The 18516-nt window shown below is 41.3% G+C and overlaps 1 protein-coding gene and 1 long non-coding RNA gene across 9 annotated transcripts in view; one reads left to right on the top strand and one right to left on the bottom strand.

The window, feature by feature from the left end:
- RIPK1 (receptor interacting serine/threonine kinase 1) overlaps positions 1–13139 on the top strand; it is a 37879-nt gene extending 24740 nt beyond the window's left edge. For all 8 annotated transcript variants that reach the window (XM_046640869.1, XM_046640863.1, XM_046640866.1 and 5 more), the window contains 5 exons: positions 841–917; positions 8137–8227; positions 9090–9659; positions 10869–11021; positions 12709–13139. In XM_046640869.1, coding sequence (XP_046496825.1) covers positions 841–917; positions 8137–8227; positions 9090–9659; positions 10869–11021; positions 12709–12995 — 1178 coding nt within the window. In that variant the 3' untranslated portion in view covers positions 12996–13139. The remainder of the gene's footprint in view (positions 1–840; positions 918–8136; positions 8228–9089; positions 9660–10868; positions 11022–12708) is intronic.
- On the bottom strand, positions 47–18496 carry LOC124226993 (uncharacterized). The gene is made up of 3 exons (XR_006885418.1): positions 17688–18496; positions 16582–16666; positions 47–242 (listed from the first exon to the last, which is right to left on the bottom strand). It is a non-coding gene; the product is annotated as an uncharacterized LOC124226993 (long non-coding RNA).
- Positions 18497–18516: the final 20 nt, after the last annotated feature.

Here is an 18516-nt window from a genome sequence, read left to right as displayed (position 1 = left end):
GTTCTTAATTGCTTAATGAAGCTTTTTTTTTGAAGAAGAAGAAGATTCTTGGCCTTCATTGGTAGAGGTGGGGGTGGGGCCACAGTATTTTCTGTGGTGTTTGGCTGGAGTACAGCAGTTCTTGACCAAAGATTTTCTGTCTTGCTAGGCTGCCCTTTGCTTAGTCCTCTGGCTAGAAAGAATAGGCTTTTGATGGCTTTTTTTGTTGGGTTGCCAGCTTCTTCAGCTCCAAGTCTGGGATCCTTGAGGCAAAAAGAAAACACAGTGATCTCGCTGCTCTGTCTTCCTCAGATCCCAAGTCCCGAGCTGTCATCTCTCCTCCTTTCGGAATCTCCTTATGTTTGTTTTATATATAATATCTATGGGTTCTTATTGTACTTAGCAGAAGAAATAAGGAAAAGTACATCTCCATCTTATCAGAAGTGGAAGTTGCCTTTTTTTTTTTTTAAGGCTAACAGCTCTGACTCTTTACACCAAATCCTTATTCTGAGTATCCCATCCTATAATAATCTGATGCCAGAGTGACAGAAACAAGGAACCCACCCATCTTTGTTCACTTGGAGATGAACCCACGTAGACAGGGCTTTGTGCCACAGCCAGAGAAACTACATGCTATCAGGCAGGAGCCCTTGGTTTCCACTGTTATCCTAACCCTTGTTCTGTCTACCTAGTTATTCGTTTTGTTAGTCTCGTTGTCAAAGACAGGGATTTGGTGTTTACATTTTTATTTTACCACTTTGCTGACAGATTAAGATAAGTAATTCAATAATAGATTACTAATATTTTAATTTTATTGTAGCAAGTACTTAAGAAACTTAAAGTACTGTTTTTTTCATATAGGCATTGAAGAAAACTTCAGGCCTTTTTACTTAGATCAATTAGAAGAAAATGTAGAAGAGGATGTGAAGAGTTTAAAGGTAGGTTGTTACAACAGGTGGTCAAAATCTTAACATATCAAAGCATATCTATTATCAAGCATGAAAACAAAGCAATATAATTTGTTGCTGAGATTTGAGGTAAGCTAGCTTGGTAACTGCATACAACAGAATTAACAATTTTATGCAGATATCAAGTTGGCATGCTGGACCCATTCATCCACCAAAACTAGTGAAACAAGAGAAAATATATATAGCAATATGAAAACAAAAGTGCAATGTCACTAGCAGATAATGGGAAGTAGCATAGGTGGATCAGTCATTTTGAGGAGTTCTCAAAGTATAGAAAGCCAACAGAATTACATCTGCTAAGACCATGTAAAGGGAAAAAAGTGCTAACCCAGAACATAACACTGAAGGAGAATTATTGGAGGAACAAGTCATGGATCAATGTATAGAAGAAACAGTGTGGTCACCTGGGGTGTTGGCAGGGACAGTCCTTTGGGAGACACGATTGTGCCAGTTATAAAAGTTGGCTCCCCCTCCCATTTCCCTTGTGCTAAGCAACAGATGGGAGCAACATCTGCCTGGGCTTGAAGCAGTGAGTTTGGTATAAAGACCAGTTACCAAGCCAGCCCTGATGGCCTAGTGGTAAAAGTTGGGCGCACTCCTCTTTGGCAGCCCAGGTTTGGTTCCTGCTCCTGGAACCACACCACTCATCTGTCAGTTGCCATGCTGTGGCAGTGCCTCACATAGAAGAACTAGAAGGACCTAAAAGTAGAATATACAACTATTTACTGGAACTTTGGGGAGGAAAAACGAAAAAGGAGAGAGAGGAAGATTGGCAACAGATGTTAGCTCAGGGTGAATGTTTGCCAGCAAAAACAAAGAGACTGGTTATCAACTAACCAGCCAAAAGGAACAAAGACTTCCCCTAAATACACACTCAGGACGTACTGTATGAGTCCTACAGCAGCATCCCGCAATAAGCATGAAAAGGAGACTACTGTAAATAAAACAGACAGAAACATTTTAAAATACAAGAATAAATAAAGAAGTCAGAAAGTCAAGAATTGCCACACTTTCGAGGGACCTACACTATAGAAGGGAGATAACCAGTGCAAACCAAGAAAATAAAAAAGCATTACTACAAACAGTCAAGAATATTTCATAATGTTAAAAGGCTTAGTTCACCAGGAAGATAACAACAGGTTTAAATAGGTATATGCCCTTAATAACATGGCCTCAAAATAAAATTGACAGAACTCGAAAAATAGACAAATCCACAGTCATAATTGGAGATTTTAATACAAGTTTCTCTTTAATTGATAGAACAAATAGACAAAAAAAATCCGTAAGGTTATAGAATTGAAGAATATGATTAACAAATTTGAGCAAATGAAATACATAAAATACCATAAAATATATATACATGTATATGTGTGTGTATGTGTATATATATATGGCTAAAAATTATTTAGCTAAGCATTCATTTGATGAAGTTAGCAAAATAAACCTAGAGAAAATAGCAGTAAATAATAAAGAAAAGAGCATCAATTAGTGACAGAAAACAGCTAATAGAGGATCAAAAAAGCTAAATGTTGGTTTTTTGAAAAGGCTAATAAAATTGACTAAGATTGATCAAGAAAAACAGAGTGAAGACTGAAATAATGAATAAGGAGGCATTACTACAGCTTCTGCACACATCAAAATGGTATTAAGAAGATATTATGGACAACTTTTTACTAATTAATTTTAAAAATTAGAGAAAATGGACATATTTCTAAAAAAAAAAGTATAGCTTAACAAAACTAACTCAGAGATAGAAAACTTGAATATTTCTGTAACCATTAAAAGAGATTGAATCAGTGATCAAAAATCTTCCCACAGAGAAAATTCTACAACCAGAAAGCTTCAGCAGTGATTTCTGTCAAATATTCAATGACGAGATTATCCCAATCTTATACACATTTGTCCAAATAGAGAAGAGGGAACTCTCCGAAAGTCATTTGATGAGACAAGCATAACCTTGATTCCCAAACTTGAAAAAGAAGATGTAAGTGGGTGGGGGAACTGGAACTTGACAAACTAATTCTGAAATCCATATGGACAGGTAAAGAAGGAGCAAGAATAGCCAAGATACTCTTGAAGAAGAACAAGACTAGGGGTGAGGGAGGTCTTGCCTTATCAGATTCTTATCAAGAATTATTGTAAAGCTGTACTAATTCAGACAGAATGTTATTGGTGTAGAGTAGACAGAGGCAATTGGAAGGGTATTGAAAGCCCCCAAACAGATCCACACGTATATTGGTTTTGACAGAGATGGCACTACAGCGCACTGAAGAAATGATGATCTTTTCAGTAAATGCTACTGAGACAGTTGGGTATCCACATGGGGAAAAAATGTGGAATTGGACTCTACCTTGTGCAGACAAAAAACCAACTCCAGGTTGATCACTAACATAAATGTGAAAGACAAATCATAAAGCTATTGGAAAATATACGAGAATTTCTTTGTTACCTCAGGGTGGGGAATGGTTTCTTCACTAAGACACAAAAGCATTAACTTTAATAATAAAAATTGATCAATTTGATTAATTAAAGAGCTTTTATTCATCAAAGGAAACCATTAAAAGAATGGAAAGACAAGCCACAGAATGGGAGAAGATAGTGTGGCACACACGTTACCTGACAAAGCACTTGAGTACATACCATCTAGAAAAACCTTATAAATCAACAAGGAAAAGATAGACCAATTAACAAGTGAATGAAATATTTAAATGGGCATTTCACAAAATAGAATATTTAAATGGCCAATAAACATACCAAAAAAGTGCACAACCTTAACTAGTAATGAAGGAAATGTAAATTAAAATGCAAAGAGGTGATATTGCCTGTCTGTAGACCGGCACACATGGCAGACCTCACTGAAGGACGGAGGAGAAGTCTGAACAAGTGGTGGAGTGTGGTGAGGGATGGGGACACTCGATACGCCAAAGCTGCCAGTTCTCTCCAGTGTAGTTCATAAACGGACTGCAGTCCTAATTAAAGTCCCAACCAAGTTGTTTATGGAACTCAACAAGCTGATTCTTAAGTTTATGTGAAAGAAAAAAATGTACAAAGATAGCCAAGAAAATTTTGAAGAAGGAAATTAAAACAGTTCAGTAATAGAACAAGGATCAAATAGATAATAGGAGAGAATAGTTTTTTGCAGGTTGGGTTCTCCAGAAGGAGCCCCTGAGATGGAGATTGCGCTGCAAGGAATGAGCAGAGGAAGAAGTCAAAGGGCAGTCATGCCTGACAGAGCTCTTTGGCAACCTGGCAGGTGTGGAGTTCTGAGCACATGTTGCCCCTTGGGCTTGTCCCATGTCGGTGGGAAATGGCCAGGCCTTTACAGCCTTGCCTGTCTTGGTCACTGAGTGTGGGCTCTCCAGGAGGGGAGTGCCTTGAGTGAGACAGCCCGTGGCAGCTGAGCAGACTGAAGGAACCGACAGCTGGAGTCTGTTTACTGACTGAACTCCTTGCAACCAAGCAGCAAATCCTTCCTTGAAGAGGAATTTGAGGGGCACACATGCTGTGTCTGCTATCAAGTCCAAAATCAGGTCTATGGATATTTCTTAAGCTAGACACGAAATTCGTGAGACAAAGGAAAAGATTATTGTATTTGACCTCGTGAAAGTAAAAAGTAGTTGAAAAGGAGAAAATACTTTCACTGTGTTTAACAAATGATTAACATCCAGAATATATCATGGGTGCCTACAAATCAAAAACAAAAAACCCAAATGAAAAAATAGGCAAAGAATACAGACAGATGATTCAAAGAAGAAATATCATTGACCAACAAACTTTGGAAAAGATATTTGGCCTCAATGGCAGAAAAAGCAAAATGAATTGGTTATAATTTGTCATCCATTTGATTGACATTTTTGAAAGACTAATGATATCAAGTGTTGGTGACAATGCAGAATAACGGGCAGTCTTGGTAAGGGTGTAAATCGGTCAAGTTGAAGGTGAAGCATCTATCAAACCTTTAAAAGCACATCTCTTTTGCTGCAATTATACTCTGAGTAATCTATCCTACTCACATGTATGCTCAAAGATGTAGCTCCAGGAGTTCCTTGCACCTTAATTTGTAAGAGTAAAAAATTGGAAATGACCCAAATGTCCGTAAGTAGATGCCTTAAATTATGGTTCATACAAACTACAGAATACTCTGTAGCCGTTTAAAAGAAAGAGGTAGAAACTAACATATAATGACATGGAAATATCTTCAAGGCTTGTTGTCAGTAAAAACATAAGTCACAAAACAATACTGAGAGGGCTAGCCCTGTGGCCAAGTGGTTAAGTTTGCGTGCTCCGCTTTGGTGGCTCCAGGTTCACCGGTTTGGACCCTGGCCTCAGAGGCAAACCCCGCTCATCAGGCCATGCTTGATGGTGGCATCCCACAGAGAAGAACTAGGATGACTTACAACTAGGATGTACAACTAGGTACTGGGACTTTGGAGAAGGAAAGAAAGAGGAAGATTGGCAACAGATGTTAGCTCAGGGCCAGTCTTCAAAAAAAATAGAATACTTAGAATGTGATCCTTTTGATGTTAAATAATATATATATGTCTATTTTCAGAATATATATGCAAATGCATAGAGAGAGAAAAAAAGGATGCACAACACACTCTGGATAAGGATTACCTCTAGGAAGTGGAAGAGAGTGGGGGCTGGAAAGAATGACATTGAAATGTTGCTCTGTGTGGATTCTGCACAGTTTGAGTCATTTAAAAGGAATTTGTATTTATATATTTTGTGTGATAAAAATAACTATAAAAAATTGCTTTCACAAATTAAAATAACATAAAAATGCTTATCATATTAAGTAAAAAGCAGTAAACAAAATGCTACAAAGTATGTACATAATTACTGTCTTCTGTCATTCTCTTCCCAAATCACTCATATATTCATTCAGTGAATATTTTTGACCACCTATCTATGTAGCAGGCTTTCTGTTAAGAGCAAAATGCAAATATGATTAGGAAAAAAACTTGAAGGAAATACCAAAATGTTAATTTTTCCTTTGAGTGAAGGCACTCTGTGTAGGTTTCTTTAAGTATAATTCTTTACATTTTCCATATTTTCTCTAATGAGTATTATTACTCCTATAGGGGAAAAGCCTTCTTTTTTTATTGTGGTAAAATATACAGAACATAAAATTTACCATCTTAACCATTTTAAGTGTATAATTCAGTGGCATTAAGTACATTTACAGTACTGTGCGACCATCACCAGTATCTATTTTCCAGAACATTTTTATTACCCCAAACAGAAACTCTGTACCCATTAAACAATTCCCCATTCCTCCCTCTCACAGGCCCTGGTAACCTCTATTTTACCTTCTATCTCTATGAATTTACCTGTTCTAGGTAATTCATAGACGTGGGATCATACAATATTTGTCTTTTTGTGTCTAGCATATTTCACTTAGTATAGTGTTTTCAGGGTTCATTGATTTTGTATGAGAATTTCATTCCTTTTTAAGGCTGAATAATATTCCATTGTATGGATATAACACATTTTGTTTATCCATTCATCTGCTGATAGATACTTGGGTTGTTTCCGCCTTTTATCTATAATGAACAATGGTGCTATGAACATTGTATATAAGTATCTTTTTGGGTCCCTGCTTTCAGGGTATTTCAGGTAAATTCTTTTGGGTATATACCTAGGAGTGGAATTGCTGGATTGTATGATAATTCTATGCTTAACTTTTTGAGGAACCATCAAACTGTTTTCCTTAACAGCTGTACCATTTTACATTCCCACCAGCAATGCACAAGGGTTCCAATTTCTCTACATTCTCACCCACCCTTTTCAGTTTGTGGGTTTAGTTTTGTTTTTAATAATAGCCACTCTAAAGAGTGTGGAGTGGTATATATCTCATGGTGGTTTTGATTTGCACTGTCCTAATGACTAATGATGTTGAGCATCTTTTCATGTACTTATTAGCCATTTGTGTATCTTCTTTGGAGAAATGTCTATTCAAGTCCTCTGCCCATTTTTGAATTGGATTGTTTGTTTTTTCTTGTTGAATTCTTTATATAATCTGGATATTCATCCCTTATCAGATACATATGATTTCCAGTTTTTTTCCCTATTCTGTAGGTTGTCTTTTCACTCTCTTGATAGTGTCCTTTGATGCACAGAAGGTTTTAATTTTGATGTAGTCCAGTTTATTTTCATTTTGTTGCCTGTGCCTTTGGTGTCATGTCTAAGAAATCATTGTCAAATCCGATGTCATGAAGCTCTTCTCCTGTTTTCTTCTAATACTTACATAGTTTTAGCTCCAAAGCTTAGACCTTTGATCCATTTGGTTCATTTTTGTATAAGTTGAAAGATAAAGGCCCAGCTTCATTCTTTTACATGTGGATATCCAGTTTTCCCCCATTGAATGATCTTGACACCACTGTTGAAAATCAATTGGCCATATATGCAAGGGTTTATTTCTGGATTCTCTTTTATGTTCCATTGGTCTATATGTCTGTCCTTAGGCCAATACTATACTGTTTTGATTAATGAAGCTTTGTGGGTGTTGTGGGGGGGGGAGGGATTGGCCCTAACTAACATCTGTGCCAGTCTTCCTCTATTTTATGTGGGATGCTGCCACAGCATGGCTTGACTGGCAATGCTAGGTCCACGCCTGGGATCTGAACCCACGAACCCTGGGCCACCAAAGCAGAGGGTGTGAACTTGACCATTACACCACCTGGCCGGCCCCTTAATTACTGTAGGTTTGTAGTGGGTTTTGAAATCAGGAAGTGTGAGCCTTCCAACTTTGTTCTTTTTAAAGATTGTTTTGGCTATTTGGGCAAAACATTTATTATTTTTTTTGGTGAGGAAGATTGGCCCTGAGCTAACATCCATTACCAGTCTTCCTCCTTTTGCTTGAGAAAGATTGTCAGTGAGCTAACATCTATGCCAATCTTCCTCTATTTCGTATGTGGGATGCCACCACAGTATGGCTTGATTAGCAGTGTGTAGGTCCTCACCCGGGATTTGAACCTGTGAACCCCAGGCCACAGAAGCAGAGTGAGCAAACAACCACTATGCCACCAGGCTGACTCCAAAAATGTTTATTTTTTAAAAAAATATTTAGAGCTTCTAAGAGCTATGTGAAATTTCTACCTTCTAAAAAGATTCGTTCTTATAATAATTTTCTGGAACTATTTTCTGCTATTTATACTAAAGTGTGTATTTATGCTCTTAATTATAGAAAGAGTATCCAGACCAAAGTGCGATTGTGAAGAGAATGCAGTCTCTCCAAATTGATTGTGTAGCAATACCTCCAAGCAGGTCAAATTCAGGTAACATACTACGATTGAACATCAGTTGCTCATTCATTCCCTCTACTTTCTAAAATACTATTCACGACCATATGGGAAACGGAAGAAGCCATATAATGTAACACCTACCTTAAAGGAGTTATAATATATTCAGGAGTCAAGATACATATATTTGAAATATTAAGTAGCAATGTGTATATCAAAGTCATAAAGTATCTTTGGCATAAGAGACCTAATATCTCTGATAGGGAGAAAGTGACGATTCAGGAAAAAGAAGGGGACATATGTGGGAGCAGAGTGTGTGAGAAGGTCAGAGGTGACTGGATGCAGAGCACAAGCAGAGCGGTGCGTCCAGCTTCAGGCAGGGATTTCATTGTAACAAAGGGGAACGCAGCGTATAGGATGTCGAAGCTACTTATTAACCCTGATCTGGGGCAAATTACTTCGCCTCTTGTAAACCTCGTCCATCCAATTGTGATGATAATTGCTCTTACTCTCACAGGGCTCTTAAAGCATGAGAGAATCCATGGAGGGTGCTTAGCACAGAGCTGCTGCTGTTCTTATTTTGCAGCCCTGCATCACACCAAGGAGACAACCACCTTCTCTGCTCCAGCACGAGTCTCTTTCTTCCTGGGTCATTCCTCCGACACCCACTTTTCTGTCACTTGCTATAATTTCCCTAGTGCCTTCTCACTGCCAGGCAGGAGCTCCCACTTATTATCTATATAACTTGTAGGAAGAGGACCATCTAGTAAGTGCTTTTTGCTTGTTCTCAAAGCTTTCAGGATGTTGTCGGAGGTACAGCTTCATGATGGTGCTCAGGTTTCATTTTACTGTTTAATGTTTCATGAAACTCTTTCCAATGTTGATCATTTCTTCTCAGCCACAGAACAGCCCAGTTCGCTGCACAGTTCCCAGGGACTTGGGATGGGTCCCGTGGAGGAGTCCTGGTTTGCTCCCGCCTCAGAGCACCAGCAAGAGGAGAATGAGCTCAGCCTGCAGAGTAAACTCCAGGAGGAAGCCAACTACCATCTTTATGGCAGCCGCATGGACAGGCAGACAAAACAGCAACCCAGACAGAACGTGGCTTACAATAGAGAGGAGGAAAGGAGACGAAGGGTCTCCCATGACCCTTTTGCACAGCAGAGGCCTTATGATAATGTTCAGAACTCAGGGATTAAAGGCCTTACTTATCCCAGTGCAAACAGTCATGCTAATGCAGTACACCAACCAACGGGGCTAACCAGCCAACCCCACGTACCACACTGGCACAATGGATCATATAGTCCACATGGTTTTGGAACAAGACCATTGGATCTGGGAACAGCAGGTCCAAGAGCTTGGTATGGGGCAAATCCAAGCCATATGTCAAGCATGCATAAAACTCCAGTGCCTGAGACCAACCTCCTGGGAAACACACCCACCATTCCGTTCATCTCCTTCCCATCAAGAGGTAAACAGACCTTTCAGTCACGACCTTATCTTCTTTTTATTTTTCTGAAAATAAAGCAGCTATTAGGTCTGTTGTAGTCTATAAGGTAACAAAGGAGTCTTTGTTTGGAGTCTTCAGCGGCAACTTGCCACCATGGAATAGTCTTCATCAGACCACTTGTCCCGGGCATATTTCAGTTTGGGTAGGATTCACAGCAGCTGCCCACAAGTGTTAGGTTACAGGTTCTTGTAACTGGTAGGCATTTCCACTGTGACCTGAATCACATTATTCCCATTATACCCAATCTCTGATGTAACAGTATCCGCTTATATACTTTTACTTGCTTGCTATTTTCTGAAGGTAAAAAATAAGTCTTGGATATTTTTATCTCTTATCTTATATAGGCCAAAAAATACTATTTGTGACAAAAATGACATTGTTGGGCTACCATCATCACCAGAACTCTTTTCATCTTCCAAAACTGAAAGTCTGTATTCATCAGACAATAATTCCATTTTCCTCCTTCCTCCCAGCCCCTGACAACCAACTTTCTACTTTCTGTCGCTAGGAATCTGACTACTCTAGGGACCTCATATAAGTGGAATCTTACGGTATTTGTCCATTTGTGACTGGCTTACTTCACTTAGCACAATGTCCTAAAGGTTCATGCACATTGTAGCATGTGTCAGAATTTCCTTACTTTTTAAGGCTGAATAATATTCCATTGTATATATAGATCACATTTTGTTTATTCATCATCTGTTGACAGATACTTGGCTGTCTTCCACTTTTGGCTATTGTGAATAATGCTGCTATAAACATGGGTGTATAAATATCTGTTCAAGCTCCTGCTTTCAATTCTTTGGGGTATATACCCAGAACTGGAATTGCTGGATCATTTGGTCATTCTATTTTTAATTTTTTGAGGAACCACCATACTGTTTTTCACAGTAGCTGCACCATTTTATATTCCCACCAGCAGTGCACAAGGGTTCCAATTTCTCTACGTCCTTGCCAATACTTGTTATTTTCTGGGTTTTTTGATAGTTGCCATCCTAATGGATGTGAGGTGGTTTAGCCACATTTTAAAGAAGAAAATTTCAAAGGGTGTCATAGCATAAATAATGTAACTTAAACATTTGGAGTAAAGCTTTTTCCCTTTACCTTGTTGGTTTTTTTCCTCTTGCTTTCAATCTAGATGTACTTATATGTGTGTTTCTCTCTATTCAGATGAGTCTGCAAAGTATACCATCTACAACAGCACTGGCATTCAGATTGGAGACTATAATTATATGGAGATTGGCGGAATGACTTCCCAACTACTGGACGGCACATACATGAACCTGAAGCAAGAGCCAGCTTCTAAGTACCAAGATATCTTTGGTAAGATACCCTTTAAGGACCCATTGTCTAGCAACCTTGAACTTTCTTACTTGTTGAGAGGGATATAGTGGAATCCTAAAATTTCTCCGCTTATTCTCCCTGAAAGTTGTCCCATGTTTCCCACATGTATCTCTGTAATTCCCACATAAATGTAATTCCTTTGTAATTTATTTATATTTAATATGGAGATAATTATATTTAAGGATTTGTTGTGAAAATTATAAATGAGTCAGTACGTATAAAGAGCTTAGAACACTGACTAGCACATAGTAAGAGCTATAAAAGTGTTAAACAATATCATCATCATCATCATCATCATCAATATCACCACTCAGTCCTAGGAGAGAGAGCTTCCTCAGGTCCTCATCAAAAGGGATTCTGTAAAAGATTGAAGACTATGCCCTCAACAGCACCTCTGTGAACATAAGAGGGCTTCCTCTTGTAGGGTCTTACTCTGCAGGCTCATAGCATTGGTCCCAAAATACAATCTGGGAATAGTAGTCATGAGGCCAAAACAGTGTGATTTAAGAACACAACTTTCTAATTAACCCCAGGATTGGCAAATTTTTTTCTATCAAGTGCCAGATAATAAATATTTTAGGCTTCGCTGGCCCCGAGGTCTCTATTTCAACTACTCAGCTGACATTGTAGTGCAGTGGCAGCCCAAGACAGTATGTACAGGAATGGGCGTGGCTGAGTTCCAATAAAACTTTGTTTATGAAAACAGGCATCCGGCCAGGCGGGCCACCACAGGCCACAGTTGTCAATCCCTGAACTAACCCATTTGAAGGATAGTCTTTAAAATACCTAGAGCAGAGGTTCCTCACTTTTGGAGTGACATGGGTACCTTTGAGAATCTGTTGAAACCCAGGGTCCTGCTCCGACAGGTATTGACAAAACTAGGGAAATACCTTGGGAGGTTTTGGACTGCTGATGTCCGTGGTGATGGCAGAAGCCACACTGTGGGGAGCTGAGGAAAGATGGAAGCTGAGGGGGAAAATGAGATGTCTCTTTCCTTATATTCAGCTTCCTGAGTTGGGATGAGGATCAAGCCATTTGTTTCCTTTTATTGTTTTTATGAAGGCCTAAGGGGAAGGACCAGTAGAAAGAAAGAGGTTATGGCTGTAGGAGCAGAGAGGACGGCCCGTGGGGCAGGGGAGGGACAAAGCCAAAAACAGACCTTCAAGAGTATAGCTACCTCATCCCTTGAAGACAAGGAGAAGGCATTGTAATTGAATGAGTTCACACCTCATGGGCTCAGTTTCCTTGATTAAGAGGAAAGTAAACTTTTGGGTCAAGGAGTTGGGTGACCTTAACTCTGGCCAGATGTAAGTGGAAAATGCCCAGGAGGAGCAAAAATGGTGTTTTCCCCCTTTACCTCAGAAAAGTCTAGTATAAACAGGACTGCTGGCTAAGGTTGGATAGAACAGCCTAGTAGCCAAGCAAGGGTTTTGTTCCCAAAGCCATCAGCTGTGGCACGGAGCTGCATCTGCTAGGAGAAGAGCTTCCCTGCACAGCAAAGCTCCACATGGGCTGGCAGACACGTAAAGTATCATCCAATGACTCGACAACTGTGGAATTCAGTTCTCTTTTTCACTGTCTCCTAGAACGCTTTATACAGGTTTTTGAAGCTAGAATGTTCAAATGGGTTATAGCTTGATGCTTTCTGTTCTTTTCTATTTGGCAGATAATATGACTAGCCTGACTGATAAACACCTGGACCCAGTCAGGGAAAATCTGGGAAAGCACTGGAAAAACTGTGCCCGTAAGCTGAGCTTCACTGAATCTCAGATTGATGAGATTGACCATGACTATGAGCGAGACGGACTAAAAGAGAAGGTTTACCAGATGCTGCAAAGGTGGCTGATGAGGGAAGGCAACAAGGGGGCCACAGTGGGCAAGCTGGCCTACGCGCTCCACCAGTGTTCAAGAATAGACCTTCTGAACCACTTGATACACATCAGCCAGTACTGACTCTGGAAGTGGCTTTGGCAGCAGGAAGTAACCTCTTTTTTTTTTTTTTTTGAGGAAGATTAGCCCTGAGCTAACTGCTGCCAATCCTCCTCTTTCTGCTGAGGAAGACTGGCCCTGAGCTAACATCCGTGCCCATCTTCCTCTACTTTATACGTGGGACGCCTGCCACAGCATGGTGTGCCAAGTAGTGCCATGTCTGCACCCAGGATCCCAACCAGTGAACCCTGGGCCGCCAAAGCGGACTGTGTGCACTTAACCGCTGTGCCACCGGGCTGGCCCCAGGAAGTAACCTCTTCACTTACTGAGTAACCCACTGAAAGTGTACTGCCTCAAACTGTTCAGAATTCTTTCCTCACTGATGGGGTTTCTGTGTTGCATAAAAGTTATTCCCCTGCATTTCATAGCAGAACGGGAAAGGAAATCTATAGCAAGCAACCTACTAAACAGGAAGACGTATTAATGGCTAGGGCCCAGTCAAAAAAGAAGCCTAACTGGCTTTTGAAAGGATCAGAAGAGATATTTGAGAAAGATCATTTTCTTTCACTTCATTCCATAACTTTCAATTATGCTGTTCATTCAGTTTCCTGGAGTTTTGTTGGAGCAAGAAAAAAAAATTCCGAGAATGTAAAATAAATCAACTTTCTTATTTTGCGCTCTCTTCTCCATCTAGGCTCCTGTTACAATCAAAGTACAGTAAAATTGTAAGTTCTCTTCAAATAGGTTTTTTTGTATCACAACCATAGTTCATTCCAAAATTATAGGATCTGTTAACTTCAGTATCCGTTGTTCTATCAGTCACTACAGGTTTCAAGAATTACATGCAATATCCACTCCATAGATTAACTGAAGGGATTTGAAGGAGTTCTAAAAGGGGGGAAACTGGAGAACAAAAATAGCAGAATTTCCCAGGCAGTTGTTGCAAGGAAATGCTACTAATTGTGATGACTACAAAAATTCTTGATTAAGTTTTTAAGTTCTTTTGTAGCATTCTGATACTTAATGCACTTTCCCAACCTGTGTGCCCTGAAGAGGGAGCACGTATGCAGGGAATATTAGCTCTTGACCCCTGGCTATGACTCAGGGCTGATCACTCTTGAGCAGCTTCCTCAGTTTACCCCAGGGTACTGTAGAAATATTTTCACTTTTTGCTGTGTGCTATGATGTAAAAAAAAGGACAGCTTCAGAGTCTGGTAATTGTGCCTCTAGCAGCTCAACCTTTCAAAGCCAACCTGAAACCCAGGAATGAATGAAGCAACTAGAAGACCAGAAGACTGAAGCTGACTGGGCCATCTAGCATCACTGCCAGCACTTTGCTAGACAGATAGGGTATGCCACTGTGCTTGGCCCTCCCAGGAGGGCGGGAGAGAAGAGTGCACTATGGTCAGTCCGGCTGACAGAACCGATTCTGGTGTCTGGTGGGTTGATACCAGTATTGCTGGTTCTGATTCTAAATCCCCTCCAGCCCCAGCAGATACACACACACACACACACACACACACCCTGAAGTGGGACTGTAAAGCGGAATTCTCAACCTCAGCCGTATTGGCCTCTTGGGCCGGGTAATTCTTTGTTGTGGGGGCTTTCCTGTGCATTATAGCATGTCTGGAAGCATCCCTGGCCTCTACCCACCAGATGCCAATAGTACGGTTCCCGCATCCTCACATCCCCCCAGTGTGACAAACAAAAATGTCTCTAGACATTGGCAAATGTTCCCTGGAAGGGCAAAATTGTCCCAGTTGAGAAGAGCCCTGCTATCAAGTGATGAACCTCAGTTCTCTTCACACATATCTGGCCGCACTACTTAGTTGCCACATAGAATTAGATCCCATAGACCTGAAGGCAGATTGGAGGGGAAAGGGTCCCAGGCTTTGCTTGAGGGGCTGGGTGTGATTTCTTTTCTAAATGTGTCCTAATAGTGTTTTAAATTCTCTAAATTCCAAAGCGATTGATCAATGTTAAGAAGTAAAAGTGGAAGGTATTTTTAATGAACATTTTAAAATAAAATTTTGTACGTCAAACATAAGCCATTGAAATGTGTGCTTGTATAATGGAAACAGTTTTGGATTCTCCACTGACCTTACCACTTAGACTGGCATCCCCCCTTTCACCCACCTGCTATGGGCAGGAGCGAGGAGGCTGATGGTAAGAAGAGGAGAAACTCTAGACAGTGCTTCTTGGCTCTCAGGATAGAAACTTGCTGCCCTGAGAGCCTGCAGCACTGCCGTCCTTCACACATGGCTCGGAGGCCTTTCCTTCAGCCCCACTCTCTAAAAGCTGGGCTGAAAAGAACCAGATTTGTCTCTGAGGAGTTTCAACACAAGGCCCAAGCACCACAAAAACACTAGTCTTGGGCAGAATTAATTAAGTTACACAACACAGACTACGAAAGGAAGGAAGTCTGATGTTCAGATCCTAAGGTTGCTACTGGTAAGTAAGACCCACTTCCGGCTCTCACAGTCTTACTTGGCAAGTTTTCCACTTGTTGTTAGGTCATAATCTTTGTTTTGGGTCCATAATATGAAGTTAGATCTTCAGGAATAAGAAAAGGAGTTCTTCCTCACAAAATGTTTAAATAGTATTTTGATCTACATTTTAATGTGTGTTATTTATAAGAAAAGTTTTCCTAATTATAAAATAATGTAAATAAAAATAGGTGTTTATATGGTCAAGGTTTAAGAAGCATGGGATTACAAAGAAATCATTAAAGGGCTAGTTCTACGACAGTGAGTTCTGTAATACGTAGTAATCCAAGCCCAGGGTTCTGAAGTCAAGCAGGTTTAAATTTCCCTCTGCCACTCTTTAGCTGTGTGCCTGCTTCCTAACCTCTCTTAGCCTCAATTTCTTCATCTGTAAATAGAGAGGGCAATAGGACATAAGGTTGACATGAGGATTAAAATAACATCATGCATCGTAGGGTGCCTGGTACAAAAATAGTAGTTCTTTTTTAAACTGCACAATAGTGTTAGATACAAAGGACGAGTTAGCAAGTGTATACAGTCATGTGTCGCTTAACGACAGATACACCTTCTTAGAAATGCGTCGTTAGGCGATTTCGTCGTGCGAACATCAAAGCGTGCACTTACACAAACCCAGATGGTGCAGCCTACTACACACCCAGGCTCTGTGGTACAGCCTGCTGCTCCTAGGTACAAACCCGCACAGCGTGTTACTGTACTGAATACTGTAGGCAACTAACACAATGGTAAGTACTATGTATCTACACACAGAAAAGGTACAGTAAAAATATGGTATAAAAGATAAAAAACGGCACATGTATAGGGCACTTACCACGAATGGAGCCTGCAGGCCCAGAAGTTGCTGTGGGTGAGTCAGTGAGTGAGCAGTGAGTGAATGTGAAGGCCTGGGACATCACCGGACACTTCTGTGACTTTATAAACACTGTGCACTTAGGCTACACTAAATCTCTAAGAAAAATTCTTCGATAATAAACCTTAGCTCACTGTAACTTTGTCACTCTAGAATAATGATAAAAATTGTATAGGGGCTGGCCCTATGGCCCAGCAGTTCTGCATGCTCCGCTTCGGCAGCCCGGGGTTCACTGATCCGATCCCAGACACAGACTTACCTCCACTCATCAGCCGTGCTGTGGCGGCATCCCACATGCAAAGTCGAGGAAGACTGGTACAGCTGTTAGCTCAGGGCTGATCTTCCTGAAGCAAAAAAAGAAAAAAGGATTGGCAGCAAATGTTAGCTCAGGTCTTCCTCTCACACACACACAAAATTGTAGTATAGTAAATAGATAAACCAGTAACGTCATTGATTATCATTATCCAGTGTTATGTACTGTGTGTAACTGTGGGCACTATACTTTTATATGGCTGGCAGTGCAGTGGGTTTGTATACCCCAGCATCACATGACGTAACACGTTGTGCTACATTATGACAGCTACAGCATCACTAGGCGATGGGCAATTTTCAGCTCCATGATATCTTATGGGACCACCATCATATGTGTGATCCATTGTTGACTGAAACATCATTATGTAGCATGTGACTGTACTTAAAGTGTAACACCAACAACCTAAAACCTCATAGTGCTACCACTTTTGACTACTACCGGTACGATAACTGGTGTTAAAATCATATGGACAATTATTTTTAACTCTCATCATCTCCGGCAAGAAATCCCAATCAACATTTCAGGAAAAAATAAGGAAATGTTGACCCCACCAAAGATTTCTGAAAGCCAAATGATAGTAATCAGCTGGAATATTATATATTTCTCTTTCCTTCTATGCAGGAAATTGAGGTGATAGATTTATGTTGAGAGTAGAATATATTTTTTTCAGATTCCATATTTAAGCCAAAGCTGCCTTTACTGCTCAAAAGCTCCCATGGGACAGTGAGGATATTTAGGCAACAGAGCTTTGCATGGCGGTGACACTTAAAAGCACTGTGCGTGCGGGACTATTACAATAGAAGGGGCTCCGGGAGGGGAAATAAAGCAACAGGCAAGGAAGCTGCCGGCATCTCGAACAGCTCAAACCAAGGCGGGACAGTAGCCACGAGTCCGCCACTGCTTCCAGCCAAGGTCAGGCGGAACTGCAGCCAGAAGTAACGGGGCAGTTTTTCCTCCACTGAATCAATTGCAGATAATGTTTACAAAGCTTGAATTATATGGTCTGCAAAAGAAAAAAAAATTGTGGTGAAATATAAAATTACTATCTTAACCGTTTTTAAGTGTAGTTTCGTGGCACTAATGCATTCACATCTCTGAGCTCCTTGCATCTTGCAAAACTGAAACCGTCCCCGTTCAACTCGGGCTCCCGCCCCCGCCAGGCCGCTTTCCGTCTCTGCAGACGTCGCTCCCGTGGTGGCCTCACAAGAGTGGAATCGTGCGGCGTCCGTCCTTGTGTGACTGGCTTGCTTCACCGAGCGTGATGTCCTCAGGGTCCATCCATGTTGCGCGAGGTGTCAGAATCCCCTTCCTTTCACGGCTGAACAGCATCCCATGGGACGTCTGCACACTATCGACACCTTTATCCGTCAGCAGACTGTGGGGCTTCCCCCGTCGGGCTTTGTGAGTGATGCTGCTGTGAACACGGGGGGACACACCCCTGAGACCCTGTTCTGGGTATATCCCCAGAAGCGGCATCACCGGCTCTCACGGTAATTCCACGTTACTCTCTTGAGCAATCCCGGGGCTATCTCCACTGCCACTGCATCATCTTACATCCCACCAACGGCGCACAGCGCCCCACCTTCCCCGCAACCCGGCGAACCCTTAGGAATTTCTGAGTTTTCTGAAAACAGCTATCCTAACTGGGATGAAGAAAGGCTTTATTCCCATCACCAGAAGCAAATGCACGCCCCGTCAGCACCCAGAGGAGGCCCTGGCCGCCCCGCCCGGGGTCGCACGGCGCGGCGGCCTAGCGGAACCGCCCGGGCAAGGCGGCGACGGGCAGCGGCGGGGCGGCGCCCGCTGGGCTGCACCCCGAGAGAAGACAATCTGCGGCCGGGGACGAGTGGGACTGTGAACCCCGCTCCTGTCACTCATCAG

This window comes from Equus quagga, chromosome 15 (genome assembly GCF_021613505.1).
Source record: "Equus quagga isolate Etosha38 chromosome 15, UCLA_HA_Equagga_1.0, whole genome shotgun sequence".
In the NCBI taxonomy this organism is placed as follows: domain Eukaryota; kingdom Metazoa; phylum Chordata; class Mammalia; order Perissodactyla; family Equidae; genus Equus; species Equus quagga.
The sequence above is the reverse complement of the archived record's forward strand: the minus strand, read 5'-3'. Positions and strand labels throughout refer to the sequence as shown.